Raw genomic sequence first — 19,738 nt, 5'->3', positions numbered from 1 at the left:
TTAGCAGCGATGGACAAGGTGGCACAGATGGCTCAGGCTATACTTTTTGTTTAAAACTTTGCAGACCATATGTTAGACGTGAGAGCTTACCTGGCCATGCAGCAGTTGCACATGGGAATTAGCCAATGGATTTAATAGACATGGATCTTGTAAAGAGTGGAGTTAATAAGTCATTACCACTTCTGCCTGTTGCTAAACATACTGCTGTTTTCAAATGCACGGTCAAAATACCTTCAAACTTGTAGCCAGCGCCTCCTGCCCTGCTGATTGCTTACAACTGCACGCACAGTTACTGGGGGCAGCGCTGGCAGAACTACGTCATTGAGGAATGGCTTCTCTGACAAGCGCTGCGTGTCATGATGCTAATTTTAAGTTCCCCAAGGACAAACATTCGCTTCTGGAGTTGTCACTGCCAGTTTGCTGTGCAAGCCACCTCAAAGAGAAGAAATACTGTCTGTACAGCCCAGTGCTGCCTTCGGTGCATGCCTGTGGGTGAGAGTAAGGTAGTGCCAGTATATTTGGGAACCCCTCTGGCTGAAGGAAGGAATAAATCTGTGCTTTCCTGTCTACTTCTTCTTAAAACTACATGCGTAGCTGAATGTTTTTCTCATTGTCAATTCTTTCGTATATTCTGCATTAGTCCAGTGGTTCCTCAGTGCTCCCGTGTAGAGAAATGGGATAGTATGTTTGCTGGGACTGTTTTTCCCCTCAGAAAACTGACTTTAGAAATGCTTCAACCTTCTGGGAGGAGATATAAAACTATTCAATTTTTATAGCACTTGTCCTGATGCAGAAGTATAGAATACAAATAAATCTTGAAGAGTGTAATCGCTCCTTGTTTTTTGCTGACCTTGGCTAAGGTAGCCAAGAAAAATAAATGCACTACTGAAGCCTATTTAGTCCATCAAACCAAAGCTCCATTTCCTCTGGTATCATGCTCACCCTAACGAAAGTTCAGGCCCTTGTGTCCCCACTGATAAATCCTGAGTACGAATAAACCGTCACCAAAGAGAAGGTTCATTTTCCAGCAGCCGCTGTTCGGCCTCTCTCTAAGCAGAGATCGCTGCCAGTTCCTCTGTTCCCACCAGCTCCAGCACTGCACCTCGAGCAGATGGGGCATGAGCTCCCTCTACCGTGAGACTGAACTTATGGAAAGTAAACAAACTATTTTTAAGAAAAGCTGACGAGCAGGGGAACTTCTGGTGCCCATGGAGAGGACGGCTTACATGGCAGAAAACAGGATGTTATAAAACACACAGAAAAACCCCAAACATTTCTGCAGAACGCTGAAGGTGGCTACAACTACTGAGATAGACAGCTGTGGAACGAAACTTGGTTCAGGCACTGCTTAAAGAAGATCTTGTAGTCCCCAGGAATTCCATGAAGCTCAAGCCCCACACCTGCAAGAGGTTAAGAGTTGCTTATTAAGTTGGTTATTTAGTTATAAAAGGAAACGCCACTACAGAGGTCAGTGGGGTCTGCCAGGACACAGCTCTGCCAGGTAGTTCCTACTGGTTTTTAAAACCAAAGCACAGAAGACTTACTCGCAGCAGAAGCAGCACGCAGTTACCTTTATTGCCTGTGCAACACCCGCATGAAGTGACAAGCAGAACACAGTATAAATCCATGCACAACAGCTACATAAACGTCTCTTCGAAATCTTTCAGAAGAAAAGGAGAACAGTTTGTGAGTTGACACCTCTATAACCTCATGAGCTAGGCTTCTGATTTACAAACTCACTTCCTTTTTTAAAGCTGGTATTTTAAAATGGCATACAAATGCTTCTTTACTTGAATACTAAGTGAATTAACTTATTTCACAATAAAAATATAGTTTAGTTCTATTAAATTTTCTTCTGAAAATAAATGTTTCTATTTTTCCGCTATGACAATAAATTACAACGTATCACAAATGTAGGCTTTAAGCAGCTTTATAAATAAGCAGGAATTAAGTGTTCCACCTATAGTTTAACTGAATTCAAGGCCTTTAGTAAGAGATAAGCTGAAGGTGCATTTATAATCCAAACTCAATTTGCCAGGGTAAATATACGGAACTGAAGTAGATGTAATGGGATTTAATGCTGTGGTACTTGTATATAGGATAAGTATTCATGAATGATCTGTTCCTCTTCCTCCAGCGTTAAATCCAGATAATCCTCTTCATGCTCAGGAATATCCTCTAGGATTTCATTGACTGCATCAGTCTCCATGTCTTCATCTGTTGGTGAACTAGAAGAACCTTCCAACAAAGAAACGCAGTGGTGAATTCAAAGAAGTTGGTGCTTTCCCCCTTTCACCAGCATGGCTGCTCTGTGAGTCTGGTGCTGTCAAACTGCCTCAGTAAAAACAGCTCCACAAAGGATACTGCAGGATGGCAACTTTTTCCTGTCATTTAAAGCTGTAGGAAAGCCCTGAGTTGTACGACAGGAATCACTACAGCTCTGACAAATAATGAGGGAGAAAGAGAATGTGCAAGTTTCGTCTGTGCTAAATGGCAAGTAGAGATTACAGCTCTACCACATAAGGGCCACAAGGAAGGAGTACGTGGTCAGATCAGCTGACTATAAAGCAGAGATTTGGATAAACTTCCCAGCAGTCAGAACCCAGATACTAGCAAGGTAAAAAATCGTCATTATCAGTGGCAGGTCCAGGGAACATGCTCCAGCAATTGAGTACTTGCTCTCTGAAAGAGCATCGGCAGGGAGAGGTTGGTTTGTTTTGGAAGAGACCTGGTGTGAGCATGTACAATTGGATGGCAGAAGTGAGAACTGCTTGTGGGCCAGAGGGCTGCGTGTTCCTTACTGGGGAGGGGAAGACGCAGATGCCCACAACCACAGCCTGCTCAGCAGCCGTTTCCTCTTAGCCCTTCCTAAGGACACCTCTGACGGTCACCCTTTTCTGCTGGGCTGCATCCATCTTACGTGCTGCTTGTAGCTGACAGCATCCCTTATGGCTTCCTACATGGCTGTCACTGGCTGCTGGGGCTACAGCTTATGTGGGGTAACGGATGCCTTGCCTGTTCACTGTTACTAATAAAAGTAGTCTGGGGCATTACTCAAGGCCTCCTACCAGTATTTAAGCAGAAATTGCTTAATCGTGTTGTACAAGAGCCAGAAGAACGGCCTCCCCCCTTCCCTCTCCTCTGCCTGCTGTACACAGCACTTCCTACCTGCAGACTCAGTAGGCGAGTCCTTTGATGAAGCTGATTCTTCTGATGGACTGGACCCTTCCAGAGACAGCTGCAGTGAAGCAGGAAGAACTCCCCCATAATGAGCGAGGGTTTGGGAAGCCAAGTGGATGTTGCCTTTGAAGACCTTTAAAGCTTGCTCTGCTGACTCACGGCTGAAACCCATATACATCAGCTACAGGAAACGGAGAGAAAAATATCTGGAGAAATCCAAGCTGATCCAGCACCAGGGTCTGACAGGAATCTGACTCTGCATCTGACAGTCATTCCTCTTGTACAGAGGAAAGCGCTGCATGCCAGGAATTCCAGGACACTGACTCTGGTTTACTGGAACAGTTAACAACAGGGCAGTGACCTATTCAAGGAATTGAGATGTTGAGCAGAATCAGGAGCCTCTTCTTTAGGACCAGACCAATTCTTTTTCTGTTTTTCAAAAGGAAACTTCAAAGCACTCCAGTGTATTGGGAGAGCTCATGAGCTCTTCTTCTAGGCAATATTGTTTTCTTGCCTATCTGGCATTAATTACATAGCCACACTAACTACTGAGGAGCTTTTTAGACAGCCTGTGATGAAAAGGACACATTCCAACTCCTTCCCTTGGCCACTGCAATGTTTAGAGACTTGAATACATTTCTCATTTGCTTTCTTTTTTGGGATAGAGCATTAGAATAAAGATACTTCCCTCTGCAATCTCTGCATGACAGGTTGGTGTAACGGGCATGAAGTACACACGAATTACATTTTAGCTCGAGTGTGACTTCACCATGAAGAGCAGATGCCACAGTGGAAGTGTGACAGTTTGAGTGACATGGGACAAAGAATATTTGTACAGCTTTGCTTAAGGAAGATGTGGTGTGTCTGAAGGCATAATTCAGAAACAAGACAACTAACTCCTAAGGAAGCAAAAGGTCTAACTTACTTGATCAATACTTTCCTGGGAAACCTGAAACTGGTCCATGGCCACAGGATCATCATCATCATCTTCCAACAATAACTCAGGATTGTCAAGAATAAACTACAATAAAACAGAGAGGGATCAGAATAGAGCAACAGGGATATAATAGTCCTCAGTATGGATATGTATTTAGCCCCATAGTTGATTAAGTAAACCTCAGCCAACTGAAATGATATCTGATTCATCAGGTCAGGAAGTGGAAGTTCAGTCATTACTGTTCAGGAGAGTTATGAACTAACAAACACAGACTACAGAAAACAACGATCTGCTATACAATAAGTCAAAAAAGCAAGCAAGTTTTTTTTTGCACCAAAGTACTACTCCTGGAAATCACTTACCTTAAAGGCTTGGTCCAGGTTTCCTTGTGTATTGTGAAGAGCTACTTGAGCAGCTCGCTCTGAATAGCCCATACTTTTCAAGGTGTTTACGTCTTCCAGTCGCTGCCTTCTTTTAGCTCTCTCCTCCCTCCTTATCTGTGCCTTTTCCTGCAAGAACAGCCATAACAAAGTTAAGTGTGCACGGGGATGCTTCAGCCTTACCCTGTGCATATAGGCTTTCTTGGATTTACTTCAAGTTTGAATCTCTTGAGGAAAAGGGATTTTTTTAATATTTTTAAATACAGACTGTGCTGCCAGACACTCGTTTCTAAATAAAGTTGCACTTCCATGAGCTAGCACTGTTGCCATACTTCCGCTCTGTAGCCTCTGCAGATGGGATCTTACGCTGTTGCAGCTATTATGGGCCCTGTGTGGTGAGTGATAAACTCGTCTGGCAGATGGGCCTGTAGGCAAGACTTGCCAAGGACACACAGTCAGAACTGGGCATGTAGCCAAGGAGCTCAGCCCAGCCCTTCTCTCAGCCATTTGACTTTTCTGTCCACATTTTGCTCTCTGAAGTCTAGAAGTGCCACTTCACTTACAGACGTAAATTCAGGCACTTCAGATGTGGGCAACACTGTCGTCAGTCCAGCACAAAAAACATCCTTCTCCCTCTCCTCGATCTACCAAGTCCAAAGCCGTAATATGGAGTAGCTCGATGGTTACTCTCATAGCACTTCATTGCGCAGCCTCTTGTCTCTCAGACCTGCCAAGCCCAGGAGTGACAGCTTGATCATGGTGGGTTTTTTTCTCCCATACGGAGCATCGCCGTCTAGCAAACACTCATGCAAAGTCTTCCTGTGTGCCTCTGTGGTACAACCACAGGTCTTTGGCTCTCCCATCCCATCTGTTTCGGGATAGAGCTTCCCTTGGTGCATTAAGTTTTGGTTTCAAACTTCTAGCAACAGATGTCAAGCTGTCAGTTATGCTAAAAGCGCCAAAGCAGGATAATCAAAGTCCTTAATTTAGCACCATGTTGCACTAGTCACACAAAACATGATCTTATGGACGCCCCAACTAACGTGATTCTTGATTTAATACTTTCACTGCACCATACCTCTCTCCTGTTGGTGATAAGATTGGCAGCGTGCTCCACATTCCCATGGCATGCTCGCAGGGCAAGGCGAGCTTCCTGTTCAGAGAATCCCAGGAGTGACAGGCGATCAACTTTATCAGGATCTATGGACAGCTCTTCATATAAGCGAGATGCCTGCATACAGGAAGAACAAAACACTACTACTTACACTGCTGCTAACATACAAACAAAACCATGCTTCCTCGTTTTCCTAAGCAAAGAACAGATGCAAGACAGAGCCCAAGCACAGGAGCTAGCGTGAACGACTCCAAAGTTTCACCTAATGCTGTCTTACCTTCTGGATATACTCAGCAGCCTCCTTTTCTCTGCCACTGTGGTAGTGTCCTATCCCTTGAAGGAGGTAAAGCCGTAGAAATAAAACCTTCTCCCGACCGTAGCTTCCCTAAAGAATTGTTCAAACAAGGGAGGGGGAAGGGCACATGGGTAGAAGCATATGGCACAACGTCAATACATTATCAATAGAACACTTTACAGATGTAATCACGCACCCCTAATTAAATCAAAACCAGCATACTTTGATATCAATAAGTCTTTCATGGTTCTCTCCATAGCACCTCTGGAAGCATCTATGTGCTGTGGACAGCTTTTTCTCTGCGTCATCCAGGCAGTCCAGCTGCTCCAGGCGGAAGTAGCACCACACAATATCCAGCTGCAGTACTGCATAATTATCAACAGTATTCAGCAGTTCTGCACTACACTCACTGGAAAATAAAACAAACATTTAATTTGGTTTTTTTTTGGGGGGAGGAGAGGTGGTTTATTTTTCCACAAAGTTTTTAACACTAATGAAACAACATGCTAGAAATATGTATGCTCACATATTTGAGCAAGCAGCCACTTCACATTTGAGGTAGCAAACTGATGTCAGTGGGCCTTGAATAAAGCACTGATCTCTCGTCACGTTCCCTAATACATGGGGCACTAACGGTAACACTACATCTCAAAGAATTACAGCAGTCACAACTAATTTTGTTACTATTTAAGACAGCATCTCTTTAAAAGCAGAATGGAGTTAAACACTGTGTAATCTTTGAGAAGACTGAGAAACTGTCTTCCCTTGTGCACGCAAACACGCTGAGCCCCATGCCAGTCTCCTTGCACATGCGTACAGATGAGAAATGGATGGGGACAATATTACTTTTGGAGATCTCAAAAGAGCAACTTAGGGCTCTGACTGCTGACAGGAAAGTAGTTTACTGCAGAAGCCCTGGTATTGTCAGTGACTTCAGCTATCTGCTCCACCTTTTACAGGAAATTATTACTTCACAGGAGCAATTGCAAGCTATCTGGAACTGTCTCTCAAGCTAATGCCATTTATAGCCGAGTACATGAATACTGACAGTTTCTGTTTATGTTGATATGAAAGATTAAATTGCCCAGTGGCACTATCTGTTTCAGCTGTTCTACATGAAGCCACCTGTCACTGCAAGTCAGAGCCTTTGTCTGCTGTTTCTCATCTGTGGAGGCGGTGTGAAGTAATCCCGGGGACAACAGGCTCCGATTTACATGCACAGGTAGAGCTAATACTATTCCTTTATTTGGTTGACAGTGAAGGAAAGAGAGACATGAAGATTCAGAGACATTCTTACCAGAAGTGTTTATCAGCATCCAACAAATACGGCAGTGCTATTTCATATTCTTTCTTCTTCATTAACGCTCTGCCCTTCTCATGACAACCCATTGCCAGCACAAGTGCCTGGAAAAACAGATTGAAACTTTTTTTGCGCCTCCCCGACTCACTTAGATATTTCTTTTTAGTTATATAAGTAATCCATTAGAGCCTTCGTTCTTCCTGGAAAAATACCATTGTATCAGCTCTGTAAGAGCAGTACTATTTCACCTTGCTTCACAATTTTCTGCCATCTGCTAATGTTAGACATTGTCTAATTAAAAGCAATGAATGTTACTGACACGTGAAACATTGCACCAAGTTTATTTTAAGAATGCAACCCTAGATAGATTTGCAATGATGAGTGATAAAAGGCTTCGCGTTTTCCCGAGTGCTACACCTCCTAACAGCATCAAATTTGTTTTGCTTTGCTATTACAACTATCTTGTAAAATCTAACAATTCACCTCCCGCAAAACCTCAAAACTGAAGATTAAATTCTGAACGTGGCCAGAAAACACTCCGGTGCCTGGAAATGTAAATAATATTTCTGGATAGAAGCAACCTGCAATATTTCCTCTCACCCATGTTCAATACTGATGAACTTGAACATTTGATGCTTTAACTCTGCAGGGGAATTACTGCTTTCAGCACTTCGTCAGAACAGCATGCACTGGGAGAGTGGACAGTTGTCCCAATCTTCAAGAAACTCCAGATGACGCAGAAAACACGTTATGCCTCGGAAGAGGCTGAGGCAGCAGCCTGCACATGTTGAGGCCTGTTCGTTTCTTCACGAGGTACTTTTCTTTTTTTGTTAGTGGGTGTAATTCCAAGCATTTGCAAAGATTTTTATTTATCTTCAGAAAATCCAGCAATCTTAAAAGATAGCATCTATCACTATTCTTCGCTTCAGGAGCGAACATCAGGTACGTCATTCCTACTGTAATTCAATGCATGCACCCAATCAAAGGTATCTTCAGGTGAGAACGTGGAACTTTCTTGAATGGTGAACAGATTTAAATTTGAGAGGGGTCACAGTGCAAAAGATCTCAAAACTATTTCAAGAGAGTCTGATTTTGAGAGATTCATCAAGTTTACAGCTGAAACTGAGGCCTAACAAACAAGTTATTTTCATGCCATTCTAGGGCACTCGAAATTTAAAATAGGTGCTAGGATATAACAAAGTTAAAGCCCATCTTAAAACACTAAAGTAAGATATGGACCGCACAGGGGTCAGTGCAAGATTAGACCTGCAACGAGATCAGCATTCAGACATCTCTCTCCAGATGACTGAAGTATTCCTAATTGTAGAATTCTACTTCAATTTTAGTTCAAAATTATTTCTATTAAGCAAACATCTACTGGACTCAGGGTTATATCCAAAAAAAGTCTGACTGTATGTCCATCCCGTATTTTAAATGGTTCACAAGTCAAGCCTTAAAAAGCCATCTTAGTAGCTTTATAAGATACTTTTACCTACTTTTTTAGCTTGAGGAGGAATCTCGATTGACCTTCCAGTCTGATTAGCTATATCTAGATATGGAGCAGAATCTGGATCCAAGTACTCCTCTGAAAGGTAAGAAAAAGCAATTTAAACTGTAAGTACCGCCTTCAACAGAGCACTCTGCTGTTGTAAGATTATGTCAGTAAGTACCTTGTTAAGCAAAAAAGCGAACAAACAACAACAAAAATATTGGAATTCCATAAAAAGGCTGCATGTGTGGGTTTTTTGGACGTACCTACCAACAATGGCTCTCATCAGGCAGACATGAGGAACCTTTAGAAAGGTCACTAAGAACAGGCCCTGTTCATCCAGAAATTTAGATACGACATTGAAAGTTACATGAATTGTAAAGAATTTTTTGCAGAAGACGAAACACCTACATTTTACACAATAAAACATTTGAAATGCTTTATCAAATAAAGCATAGCATATAAAAACTCCACAACTGAGCACAGCTGATAAAACTGAAAAAAAAGGTGCAGCTAAGTATTTTCCTTTCCCCACTTTAGTGCTTATAACCAAACTACCAATTTTGTTTTCATTTCCGTCTGATTTAAAATGAAAAGATGCTTTTCTTGTAAACAAAAGACAGTTAAGCGGGAGTTTGCTGAGATTAAAAGCTTCTGCCCTACAATTTTTCTCAGATGAAACAAAAAGGTTGTTAATTCCTTTCTACACTTCACACAAAACCTTCGGCCTGCGACCCATTGTGGACTCCACTTGATACTGGGGCATCGTGCTACAGCTGACAGTGGTAAACGCCTTAAAGAGGCTCTACGCAGGATTCAAGGGCTGGGGTCTAAATCACCCCTTAAATCCATAAAAGGAATTTCTTCTTTTGTTTGTTCAAAATCTGGCATTATAGTAAGAAGCAGGCTGTCACTGACTGTTAAGAAGCTTTGTTCAGGTATTTCTGCATTTGGCAGGAATTCATTACAGACTCAGTTTCGCAGCTTCTTGTTTGTGGATTTTTCAAACAATGAAAAAGAAGCGATTTAAACTCCCCATCTAGCAATGCAATTCACAAACACAACCTCATTTTGAAAAATTATTTCTGTTCAATTGACTATATCCATTCAACTTAATCCCCAGTTGCCAGCAATCAGCATCAAGCGCCATCGGAACAGGACAGCCACATTACAGATGAGAATGACAAGTGAGCTGTTCCGCACGATGAAACCATGGTTACGCACAGACGTATCTGAGGTAAACTACCAAAAACGTGTTTAATAATTTATAACACATTATTCCACTCTGCTTAGGTCTACAATAAATTTAAAGCCTGTTCTCAAGAGTCATCAGTCTCTTAACTGTCAAGTGCCAATTAAATAATAATTGATTCATATTATATCCTTCCCAAAGTGCCAAATGTGTTCTAGCATTCTAGTTGTGTAAGAAGATTTAGAGTAGAAAAGGAAGTTTTAGTCAACTTAAAATCCAGTTTTCAAGTAGGCAGAAACCTAGAAAAGTAAAAACTGAAATCCAGCCATGGTACCGGAACTCTTCTATTTTCCCTGAGAAAATATTTTTTGATGCATAAGAATTAGTAAACTCTTATCCCACAAAAAAACCAACCCAAACAACCCCACTTTACCTCTCTCTGCTAGAATTTCCAAACCCTTCTTAGTTCTTTGCATCTTTTCGTTTAGTTCTTTTTCCTTCTTGCATTGAACTTCTTCTTCCTGAACTTTTCTTTTCGTTTCCTCATCACTCTGTTCCAGTTGAAGTACCATCACTTTTGCATTGTGTGTTACACCCTGGTCTTCAAGGGTTTTGCCTGCAAAACAGGGTGTGATGAACACAATACAAATAGAGTATTTCTGAAGAGACACCATTTTACATTGCACTGCCACCGAGGGGTGGGGGAAAGACCAAAACCACCACCCCCAAATGAAACACCCTGAACAGCCCCTTGCCTTACTCGTACTGTACTGAAGAACTACAGTAATTACTAGACTCAAGAACTCAATCGAAACCCCTGCCAATTACTGACATATTCAGCAGAAACTCCGAAATTAGAATCAGACTTGCATATTAACAGTGCTTTTTAAATGACTGGTATGTTTCTTTACTTGCTTTTTTCAAAACATTCAAAAAATAAGATTGTTTCTGTTTCAGTTATTTGATCTTCAGGCAAAAACTGGAACAACATGCCCAGGATCATACATCACAACGGTAACAGGACAGAGGAACTGGGAACTGAATCTGAGTTCCTGTTGTCAAGTTCATGACTCTAATTCTGATATAGTTTAAGGGAAATAAACATGTCAGATGCTTTCACTATCAATAAAGAGAAAGCTGCTGTCATCACTTCCCACAACGTGTCTGACAAGTTGAACGTGAGTAAAACATTACAAAAAGTTTTTGAATGTGCTGTTATACAATACAGTTTTTGAGAAAATTTAGGGTTTCTCTTAAGCATGCATTGTCAGTCTTTCAACACTTGAAAAATGATTTTCAACATTTATTACAGGATTCCTGTAATTGCTCTAATTCTATCTAAGAATTTTGATCATTATAACTTATTACATTTCCTGTAAAGCAAAACCTGACAAATATAACTGCTATTCCTTGGGAATTTCTGAGATTAACAGAATTGCAAGAAATCTTTCTTCTGAGAATCAGTAAACTAGGAAATGATCATAAAAATATACTCAACTAGAGATACATACCCAGGTCAAGCTGCTTCTTATTTATGATTATTTTGATAGCATTTTCTTTTAATGCATGCTCCTGTGCTATCCTGTAAAATAAACCATTTCATTCATGAACATGAATTTGTAAAGCCATACAATATTTCTGTTAGAACAGCAATAAAACTCAAAAATGAGCGTGCTTGTAACTGGCTTAAAACTTTTGCTATAAAAGTCTGCTAGAAGTAAAATAACATCATCAGAAAGCTTTGTATACCATATAGGGAAAATCTGGGACACAGAAAGGGAAAAGGCAAAACAGACAGAAAAGAATCTGATTTTATCAGGCTTAAAAAGGCAAAAGGAAGAGAAGGTAACGTTCACTGCTCAGAAGACCTGCCTAGTTACAGATTTGGAATACTGATCACTAGTGCCTTCTCAGGTGCTTGCTGGGGATGTACAGAGCGCTCCTTCTTCCATAAAAACTTTCCTGTTTTTATCTGTTAAACCACAGCTTCTTACATGAAGAACTGCCCTGCAGGGACACTGAGCATCCTATTCAGCCACACTGAACTAGCATACACGCTAACAACAGCTTAATCAAACCGACAGCGTGCTCCGTGTCTTTTTTCCAGTACTGACTGGCAGTGTGCTGTCGCATTAGAGAAGAACCAAGGGAGATTACACTTACTGTGACCTGAGCTCCTTGCCTGTGATGAACAGGTTAGTTTCCAGTGGGACTTTCCTGCTCTGCAGTAATTAAAGTGGGCAGGGGAAAGAAGGAGAGAAGGAAAAAAAACATGATATCAAGATACTTTGGACATTTTCTTAATTAATTGTTTTACAACAACGACAATTTCTTTTTGAAATAATAATCATGTTAACAGGGTTACGGCTGGGCATACATATTAGCAATTTCCATGCAGAGAGTCTGGTACTTGCAATACAGTGCTAAAAATAAGCATTATAACAGCAGAAGATTCAGAATTAGATAAATCTCAATTCAGAACCAAACACTTTACACTGACTGATTTAATTATACACTTCCAATCTTAACTCTGCTTTGTAATTAGGCCACTCACCTGTGACTGGCCAAGTTATGATTAATTCCTATTAGTGTCTCTGGTCTCACATTAGGTAAACTGGAATTTTAAATTAATTAATTCCCCTATGCCCAGTAGCATTGTAAAGAGGAATTATGAAACTATTTGTTTGTTTAAACTGCATGGCAATCACTTAACAGCCTCTACCTTTCAGCCCATCACATTCTCTGCTAATTATTTTTCACTACAGGAGAGAGAACAATTATGATTGTGTGTTGTGTTTTTGCAAGTATTCAGTGGCAGAGGAAAAAAAAAAAAAGAAATCCTTCTGAAACATAGTTTTCCATCTAAAAATCTCCTGGGGGAAAAAAAAAAAATTGCCCTTTTCCAGAGCAAACATTGACTTCTATTGCTGATAAGATCACTACAACTCTTAAATTCCCTTAAATAAAGTTTTTCACTGTTGTCAGAGTGGATGAAGACATGCAGCACTGGGGAAGATGCTGCTCCTGCACAAGATCAAAACTGGGAAGTGACTGGAGGTAGTTGTTGTGGTTGCTAGAGACTGTTTTTAAGAGGAAAATGTTCCCAGTTAAGAGGCTTTGTATGAGTAAGAACCTAACCAAGGGCCTGCCCTCTGACCAAGCTGCACAGCACGCTTCACATCCATACGGCTGGACCCTCTCAACTTCCAAAGCAGAGCAGCTGTACCCAAAGTGCCACCTGAGATCAGTCCCCAGCTCATGTCAGCCCTCACCCTGTGCCTGGGCACTGCTTGGCCAGGCACCAGGAGGCCTGGGCTAAAGGGCATCAGAGCCCACGCTAACAGCTTGACGGAATGGATGTCCATCAAACAGTGGCCAGCCTGTCCTCCACCTGTGTTTAGCTGACCAGGGCAGATGTAGCCACAGCATCTGGTACGGTGACCAGTCTGACACTGATTTAATTAGATTCACAATGTTATTCTGACATATTCGATATGTGAAACTAGAGGCTGAAGCCCAGCTTTAAAAGGGCAAGACATAATCCAGTTGTTGTGGAGCTTTCAGGAGCCTGACTTAGAAGAGAACAGATGAGTACCATCACAATAGACAATCCTGCTTCTCCCTTTCAAATTCAAACACTGGACATACAGATTTTAAAGCAAGCTTAGTTAGCTGCCTGCACTGGAACAGTTACACGAGGATAACGTCATCACTAAGAACACTGCCACATGCCACAGCTAAAAGCTAAAGGAATTATTTTCAATGTCATCAGCCATACATGCTCTACGATGACACCAAGTTCAAGTTGCTTATTGTTTTTTTTTTTTTTAATTAAAGCTTTAAACAAAAGTTGTGGTAATAGAGTGATATTTACATGCCAATTCAACTTTAGATATTCTACAGCTGAAAGAATACATCTGCTCTTCACTGCTAATATGAACAGTTACATCAGAAGGAATCAAACTGAACTAGATAGACGCTTAAATCTAATTTACTTTTCTTAATCGAAAGATCATTTCTCATGAAATCCGAAAGGGAAGAAAATTACCCGATCTCTCAATATTATAGTCCTTTGCCATGATATGCCCACATACCTGGGAAAGTGAAATACACCTACCTAACTCCCCCTCCCCCTGTATCTTCTACACCTAACACAGATCCGTCATACAAAACATCAGAAAAAGTGGAAGTGAAAATATTTGCATGAGATACATATCTAGAACTCAAAAGGCTGAAGTAAAGCTACTTCTCCTGACTTTTCTGCAACGTACTTACTTTTCTACGAGGCAGATATATATCAAGTCTCGCAATCCCAGTCACTTTAAAATTTTCATTTCCTGTTCCGCGCTCAATTGCTTTACACCGTATTTCTTCAAGCATATTTTCTGTATCGTTCTCATTGATATTCAGCTTAGATGAGTATTTTTGGACAAGCTCCTAAGAAAACAGCAAGAAAAACTGGGAAAATGCATGAACAGTATGACATGGAAGATGTATGACATCAACTCAGAGAGAATATTTACCTTCATCTCTTTACCAGCTTCTTTTTTTTCATTTGTATATGGTGGTTTCCATAGCTGAATTTTGTCCTCTCTTAAGCAGCTTGTCAGTTTTGCTATTAAATACTTCTTTTGTGCCATTCTTTTAAAACAAAAGCAGAATTGGAAGGGAAAAGAAAGAAAAATAGTCAATCTTTTAATACAGTTTTCCTGTACTAAGATATTGCACTTTTTCCAAAGAAGTCTAAGTGACGTTTTGGAATTCTGAAAAAAAAAAAAAAAAAAAAAAAGTTGAGTATAAAATCCATTCCATGCATTTTGGTAAGGAGGAGAACCCGAGATCAAACTATTACAAAAAAGTTAGAAAAAAAAAAAAATTGAAGACAGGGTAAAATCTGGGTCAGAGAAGGGATAATTCAGAAGCCCCCTGCCATTTCAAGACAAATTAAACCTCTTCCTAATCCATCCTGTGAGCTGGAATTGCAGATGGTGCTGATTGATCAAAAGCCATGACTCAATTCTGCTCTGCCCTGGCCAGGGCTACTCAATCCACCTCCCCCTGCCCTCAAACATGTCCTTGCTGTACCTCTGCCTTCCTGCTTCTCCCACTTTCCTGCTTTAACAGCCTTTCCACACCAGTGGACAGTTGAACATGAATTGTTGCTCTCTTTGGGAGGAAAGAAAAGCATCATCAGGAAGGAACATCTCAGAACCTCAAGTTCCACCACGAGAAGACCACAAGGTAAAGCTCTCAGCCGTCCAGCAAAGTGAGATCAGTTGGAGTGCGAAGAGCTAAGAGCAGACAAGGATCTGCGCCTCTCCTCCCCAGTCTCAACCGTTTGTCGCGCAAATAAGTTTAATAGTATCATAAAATGGTATTGTAAAATTCTGGTTTCACAAAGGTGGCATAGCAGGCTGCCACGTTTCACAGTCCAAGAGACACTCTTCCCACTGCAAAGCCAGAACAGGCACACGGGGCACAAGCAACATGAAGTGAGATCAGAGATGAAGTGTACTGTAAATTTGCACCAGGCATTAAAGCACCCGTCACTGGGGAGAAGATGACAGTGAGCTGACAGACCGGCTCCCTGGCTCACAGGTAAGAGTTCGGGCTGAATTCATCACTACAAGTTATTCTTATTCAGCTCAGAGAAAGCAGTAACCTCAATGAGTGAATCGACACATCCCTGAAAAAAAACCCCAAGAAATAGGGAAGGCAGAGAGAAGGCAAGCGCAGTGATCTCAACAGAAAAAAAAACACACCAAAGAAAATATATGTACATGTTAAACCATGAGAGATTTTTGGCTCTTGGACACTGGGAATCATATGGAAGATGTCCTTTAATTTACACAGAAAAGTATTCAAAATGTTGGCGTATACGCACTGAGGTTGGCATGGAAATTTGATGAATCAGTTTCACTTTTCTTTCAGAGTGGTTTCCTTTTCTCATTCTTGTTTATTAGCACATAGCTCTCAGAAGAGGACAGAAATGAAGAATCAAACATTTATATCCGTTTTTCCAGTTTCAAAGACTGTTCCTTGCTCAGAAAAACACTATTTGGGAGCAAAAAGTCGCAGGCAAACATCCAATGTGTGGTAAGTTTACTGGTTAACCTTACCTCAACCCCAGCTTTACCAAGCTACAAAGAATCTTGGAACTCTGCAAAGCCAACAGTCTCCTCTAACGAGGAGTCAGAAGTGAGCATTAACTCATTAACTGAGCAAGGGGATGGTTTAACAATCCTTCCTGTTTGGTTGCTGCAATTTGCATAGTGCCTGTCCAAACCAGGAGAGACAACCGTGCATTCTTTTTCTTGCTAGGATGACCTTGTTGTCAGTATTATTTAAGGGCCAAGGCAAAACATGGCCTTTACAGAGCAGAAAGCAACAAACATGCTCAATTTCCAAAAGACTGCATTGAAATTACTAATGCAGCCTCCCCCTGTCATGGTTTAGGCCCACCCGGCAACTAAAGGCCACAGAGCCACTCGCTCACCCTCCCTCACCCCCAGGGGATGGGCAGAGAATTAAAGGGAAAAAGGGAAAGACACCTGTGGGTTGAGGTAAGAACAATTAAATACTACTAATAATAATAGATGAATATATATATGTATAATGCTAATAATATATACAGACAAGTGATGCACAGTGTAATTGCTCACCACCCAGTGCCCAAGGCCCGTCCTATCCCGTATTAATGATCCCAACACTGCAATCCCGGATGACCGAGAGGCACGAAAAGAGAGTGGGAGCCCCTGGAAGAGCAAAGGCCCTTCTTTCTGGTCAGCCCTCATCTATATACTGGGCATGGCATTGCATGATATGGAATATTCCATTGGCCAGTTTGGCCCTCAATCCTAAATCTAAGTTCAGATCACAAGGGGAGTTGTGGATCCTTCATCCCGGCCATGCTCCCCCTTCAGCCTGCCATGCTCCTACACACCAGCAAAACATGAGAAGCTAAAGATTCCTCAAAGTCTCAGTGCCAACTACAAACATCAGTGCGCTATCAACATTCTTGTTATAACGAGTCCCAGACTAAAACCAAAACACAGAGCTCTTCCAGCTGCTGAAAAGAAAAACTAACTCTGTCCCAGCTGAAACGAGGACACCCCTTTTCCAAAACATGCCAGGCAATTCTTGTTTTATTACAAGTTACAACCTGTAACCATCATTTTCCCACTTTTAGGTTATGCTGAAGAACCATTTTACAGGTTTAATTCTACTTAACTTCAGAAACAAAAATAATATCCATGGGCTTTGGGGCATCCAGACAAAGTCTAAAATTGCAACCTATGCTTAAGACTATGAATTGCAAATACGAGTGGCATTTATAAACTGGTCATTCATCTTTTTATACTTTTATAACTTTGTGATCTCTTACTAAGCTGCTAAAACAGAAAACATCACCAGAGCCTCCAATTAAACTTATTCTTTTCAACCCTTTATCAAAAACCACAAATTTTGCTTTCACAAACACAAAACCTATCATTTTATATGTAACACTTGTAACATTTACCATAAATTACTATTTCACCACAACTAAATTGTAAGAAAATCCTTAGCAAAACCATTTACGACTTACTTTTCCATCAGCCAACACCACAAGTGCTCCTCATGCAATTTCACTTTCGGTATGAGCTCAAAGGGACTTTCTCAAAACTAATGTGAGTAAACAATCAGGGGTATTTCCCAAAGGCCATTCCGAATGCAAGACTGAGTTTTTCTAACTAAAACATCATCCTCTAAAGCCAGTTAGTCTTATATATGACATAGAATCATAGAATGGTTTGGGTTGGAAGCGACCTCAAAGATCATCTAGTTCCAACCCCCGTGCCATGGGCAGGGACACCCTCCACTATACCAGGTGGCTCAAAGCCTCATCCAACCTGGCCTTGAACACTTCCAGGGATGGGGCATCCACAACTTCTCTGGGCAACCTGTTCCAGTGCCTCACCACCCTCAGAGTGAAAAATTTCTTCCTTATATCTAAGCTAAATCTCCCCTCTTTCAGTTTAAAGCCATTGCTCCTTGTCCTATCACTCCATGCCCTTGTAAAAAGTCCCACTCCAGCTTTCCTGTAGGCCACCTTTAGGTACTGGAAGGCTGATATAAGATCAATTGCAGAAATACGGTTCAAAAGCCAAGTTTTTGGTGTAAGGAACAGAAGATTCTCAGAACAGTTTACTAACACAGTAGTATGCATTAATTTTTCCAAAAGACGAGGAAAGCCACCTGGTGCAACTATGATACATCCCTCCATGGTGAAAGAAGGGGCGAGAGACAGAAGCAGCATCATGAGCAAAACCAGGAGCCAGAAGCTCAATGGAAGAACGGACACCCAAAGACAGCCATCCCGGCCTGGGGCCCTGGGGTGTCCTCAGGCCCCCCCAAGCGCACATCCAGCCTCTCCCCGAGCAAGACAGTCCCTAGAACACAGGCCACCGGCGTCACCAGCGGATTTTAAGCACGGCCACGAAGCCGCCGCAGCTCCAAAACACCGGGAGCGGGCAGGGAGCACGGGGACAACCACAGCAGGAGCCTCCCATGGCGGCGGCAGAGCTGATGAGACCAGCCCCCGCTTCCGAGCGGGTAACCGCAAGGCGGGGGCCGGCCAGGCCGAGCTGGCGCCGCGGGGAGCGGAGGGGCGCTCCCCGGGATGGGGCACCCACCTGCGCCGTGCGGCGGAGGCCGGGCCTCGGGGCCCTGGCGGCCTCCGAGGGGAGCGGCGGCCCGGCCGCTGTCTGAGGGGAGCTTGGGCCCTCGCGCAGCTGCTCCCCGAGGTCCTTCACGGGCCCGGCGCCGGGAATGGCAGCGGCCACCCTCCCCGAACCGAAGGAGCCCCCAGAAACGGCAGGAAGCGGGGCGGGGCGGGGCCAAGCGCAAGCCCCGCCCCCTCAGCGCTGTCGCGCGCTTACCTGCGCGGCCGCCGCTCGCCTTCCGCGGGGGCGCGGTGGGTGGGGTTTGCGCGCACGTCACGCCGGGCGTTTCGGGCCGGGAGAGGCGGGTTCCTACGGAAGCGCGGAAGGGTCAGTGCGAACCGGAGCGGGGCGGGTGCTCGTCACGTGGTTGAAGCCACGCTCCGCCCGCCATCTTAGCGTCCTGCCCGCGCTTGAGGGCGAGGTGTACGTCGGTTTTCTGTCGGTCAGTGGCCGGCGCTCTTGGACCCGTAGTGCCTTCTCGTTCCACTTGGTGGTAGGAGTCTCGGCTGCGGGAGCGAGTCTCCCGTCCGGAAGGGGTTGTAGGCCGGAGGGGGCTGAGGGCGCTGCAGCCTCTCTCAGCTGGGGCCTCTCCATTTGTGAGGCAAAAGGGACTGGAATTCCTGTCAGTGGTAAGAGGGAGCGTTTCCCAAAGGCTGAGGCGCTGTGAAACGTGCCAGGAAGGATCAATATGTGGGTTTTTTTTCTGTGCTCTTTGAGGGCAGCCTCGTTAAGGGTGAGCTTTTGTCGGGGGGCTTATGTTTCCCCTTCAGGGGTGGTGGGCAGGTTCTTGCCTGGTTGTGGGGCTGTTAAGAGTTAACCTGGGTTCAGAGACTGGTCTGGAAGAGTACATGGTATGTGTGAAGGAAATCTGATAATAAACACCACCTCAAGCTGAGGTGCTGGAGTGTCACTTCCAGCCCCCATAGTGTCCTGGAGTGGGAGTAGAGGTATGTACATACACAACATAGGCTCTTCAACATTGTATTTGTATTCAAGGGCCTCAGACGGTTGGGGCATGTTCCTGGAATCTTTTTGGTGCCTGTAAAAGACATAAATCATAGAATGGTTAGGGTTGGAAGGGACCTCAAAGGTCATCTGGGCTACACCAGAAATAATTAACTCATGTGAGTTAATTCTTTAATGTGACCA

The 19,738-nt window shown here is 43.0% G+C and overlaps 1 protein-coding gene across 1 annotated transcript; it reads right to left on the bottom strand.

Annotated features, from left to right (window-relative positions):
• Positions 1-1,495: 1,495 nt before the first annotated feature.
• NUB1 (negative regulator of ubiquitin like proteins 1) lies at positions 1,496-18,837 on the bottom strand. Its single transcript, XM_086614763.1, has 15 exons — positions 18,806-18,837; positions 14,411-14,528; positions 14,163-14,324; positions 12,051-12,109; positions 11,399-11,469; positions 10,321-10,503; positions 8,703-8,791; positions 7,204-7,310; positions 6,129-6,315; positions 5,889-5,996; positions 5,576-5,728; positions 4,480-4,626; positions 4,106-4,201; positions 3,169-3,361; positions 1,496-2,238 (listed from the first exon to the last, which is right to left on the bottom strand). The coding sequence occupies exons 2-15, from the start codon at positions 14,525-14,527 to the stop codon at positions 2,075-2,077; spliced, it is 1,836 nt and encodes a 611-aa protein (XP_086470889.1). The 5' UTR covers position 14,528; positions 18,806-18,837; the 3' UTR covers positions 1,496-2,074.
• Positions 18,838-19,738: the final 901 nt, after the last annotated feature.

This window comes from Tauraco erythrolophus, chromosome 7 (assembly GCF_009769465.1).
Source record: "Tauraco erythrolophus isolate bTauEry1 chromosome 7, bTauEry1.pri, whole genome shotgun sequence".
Lineage (NCBI taxonomy): Eukaryota > Metazoa > Chordata > Aves > Musophagiformes > Musophagidae > Tauraco > Tauraco erythrolophus.
This window is presented reverse-complemented; position numbering and strand designations above follow the sequence as displayed.

Coding starts and splice junctions, on each gene's coding strand:
- NUB1 (XM_086614763.1), bottom strand. CDS start 14,527: ATGGCACAAAAGAAGTATTTAATAGCAAAACTGACAAGCTGCTTAAGA. Junction 14,325..14,410: donor AAGCTGGTAAAGAGATGAAG/GTAAATATTCTC, acceptor CTGTTTTCTTAG/GAGCTTGTCCAAAAATACTC. Junction 5,997..6,128: donor AAAGACTTATTGATATCAAA/GTATGCTGGTTT, acceptor ACAATTCTTTAG/GGAAGCTACGGTCGGGAGAA.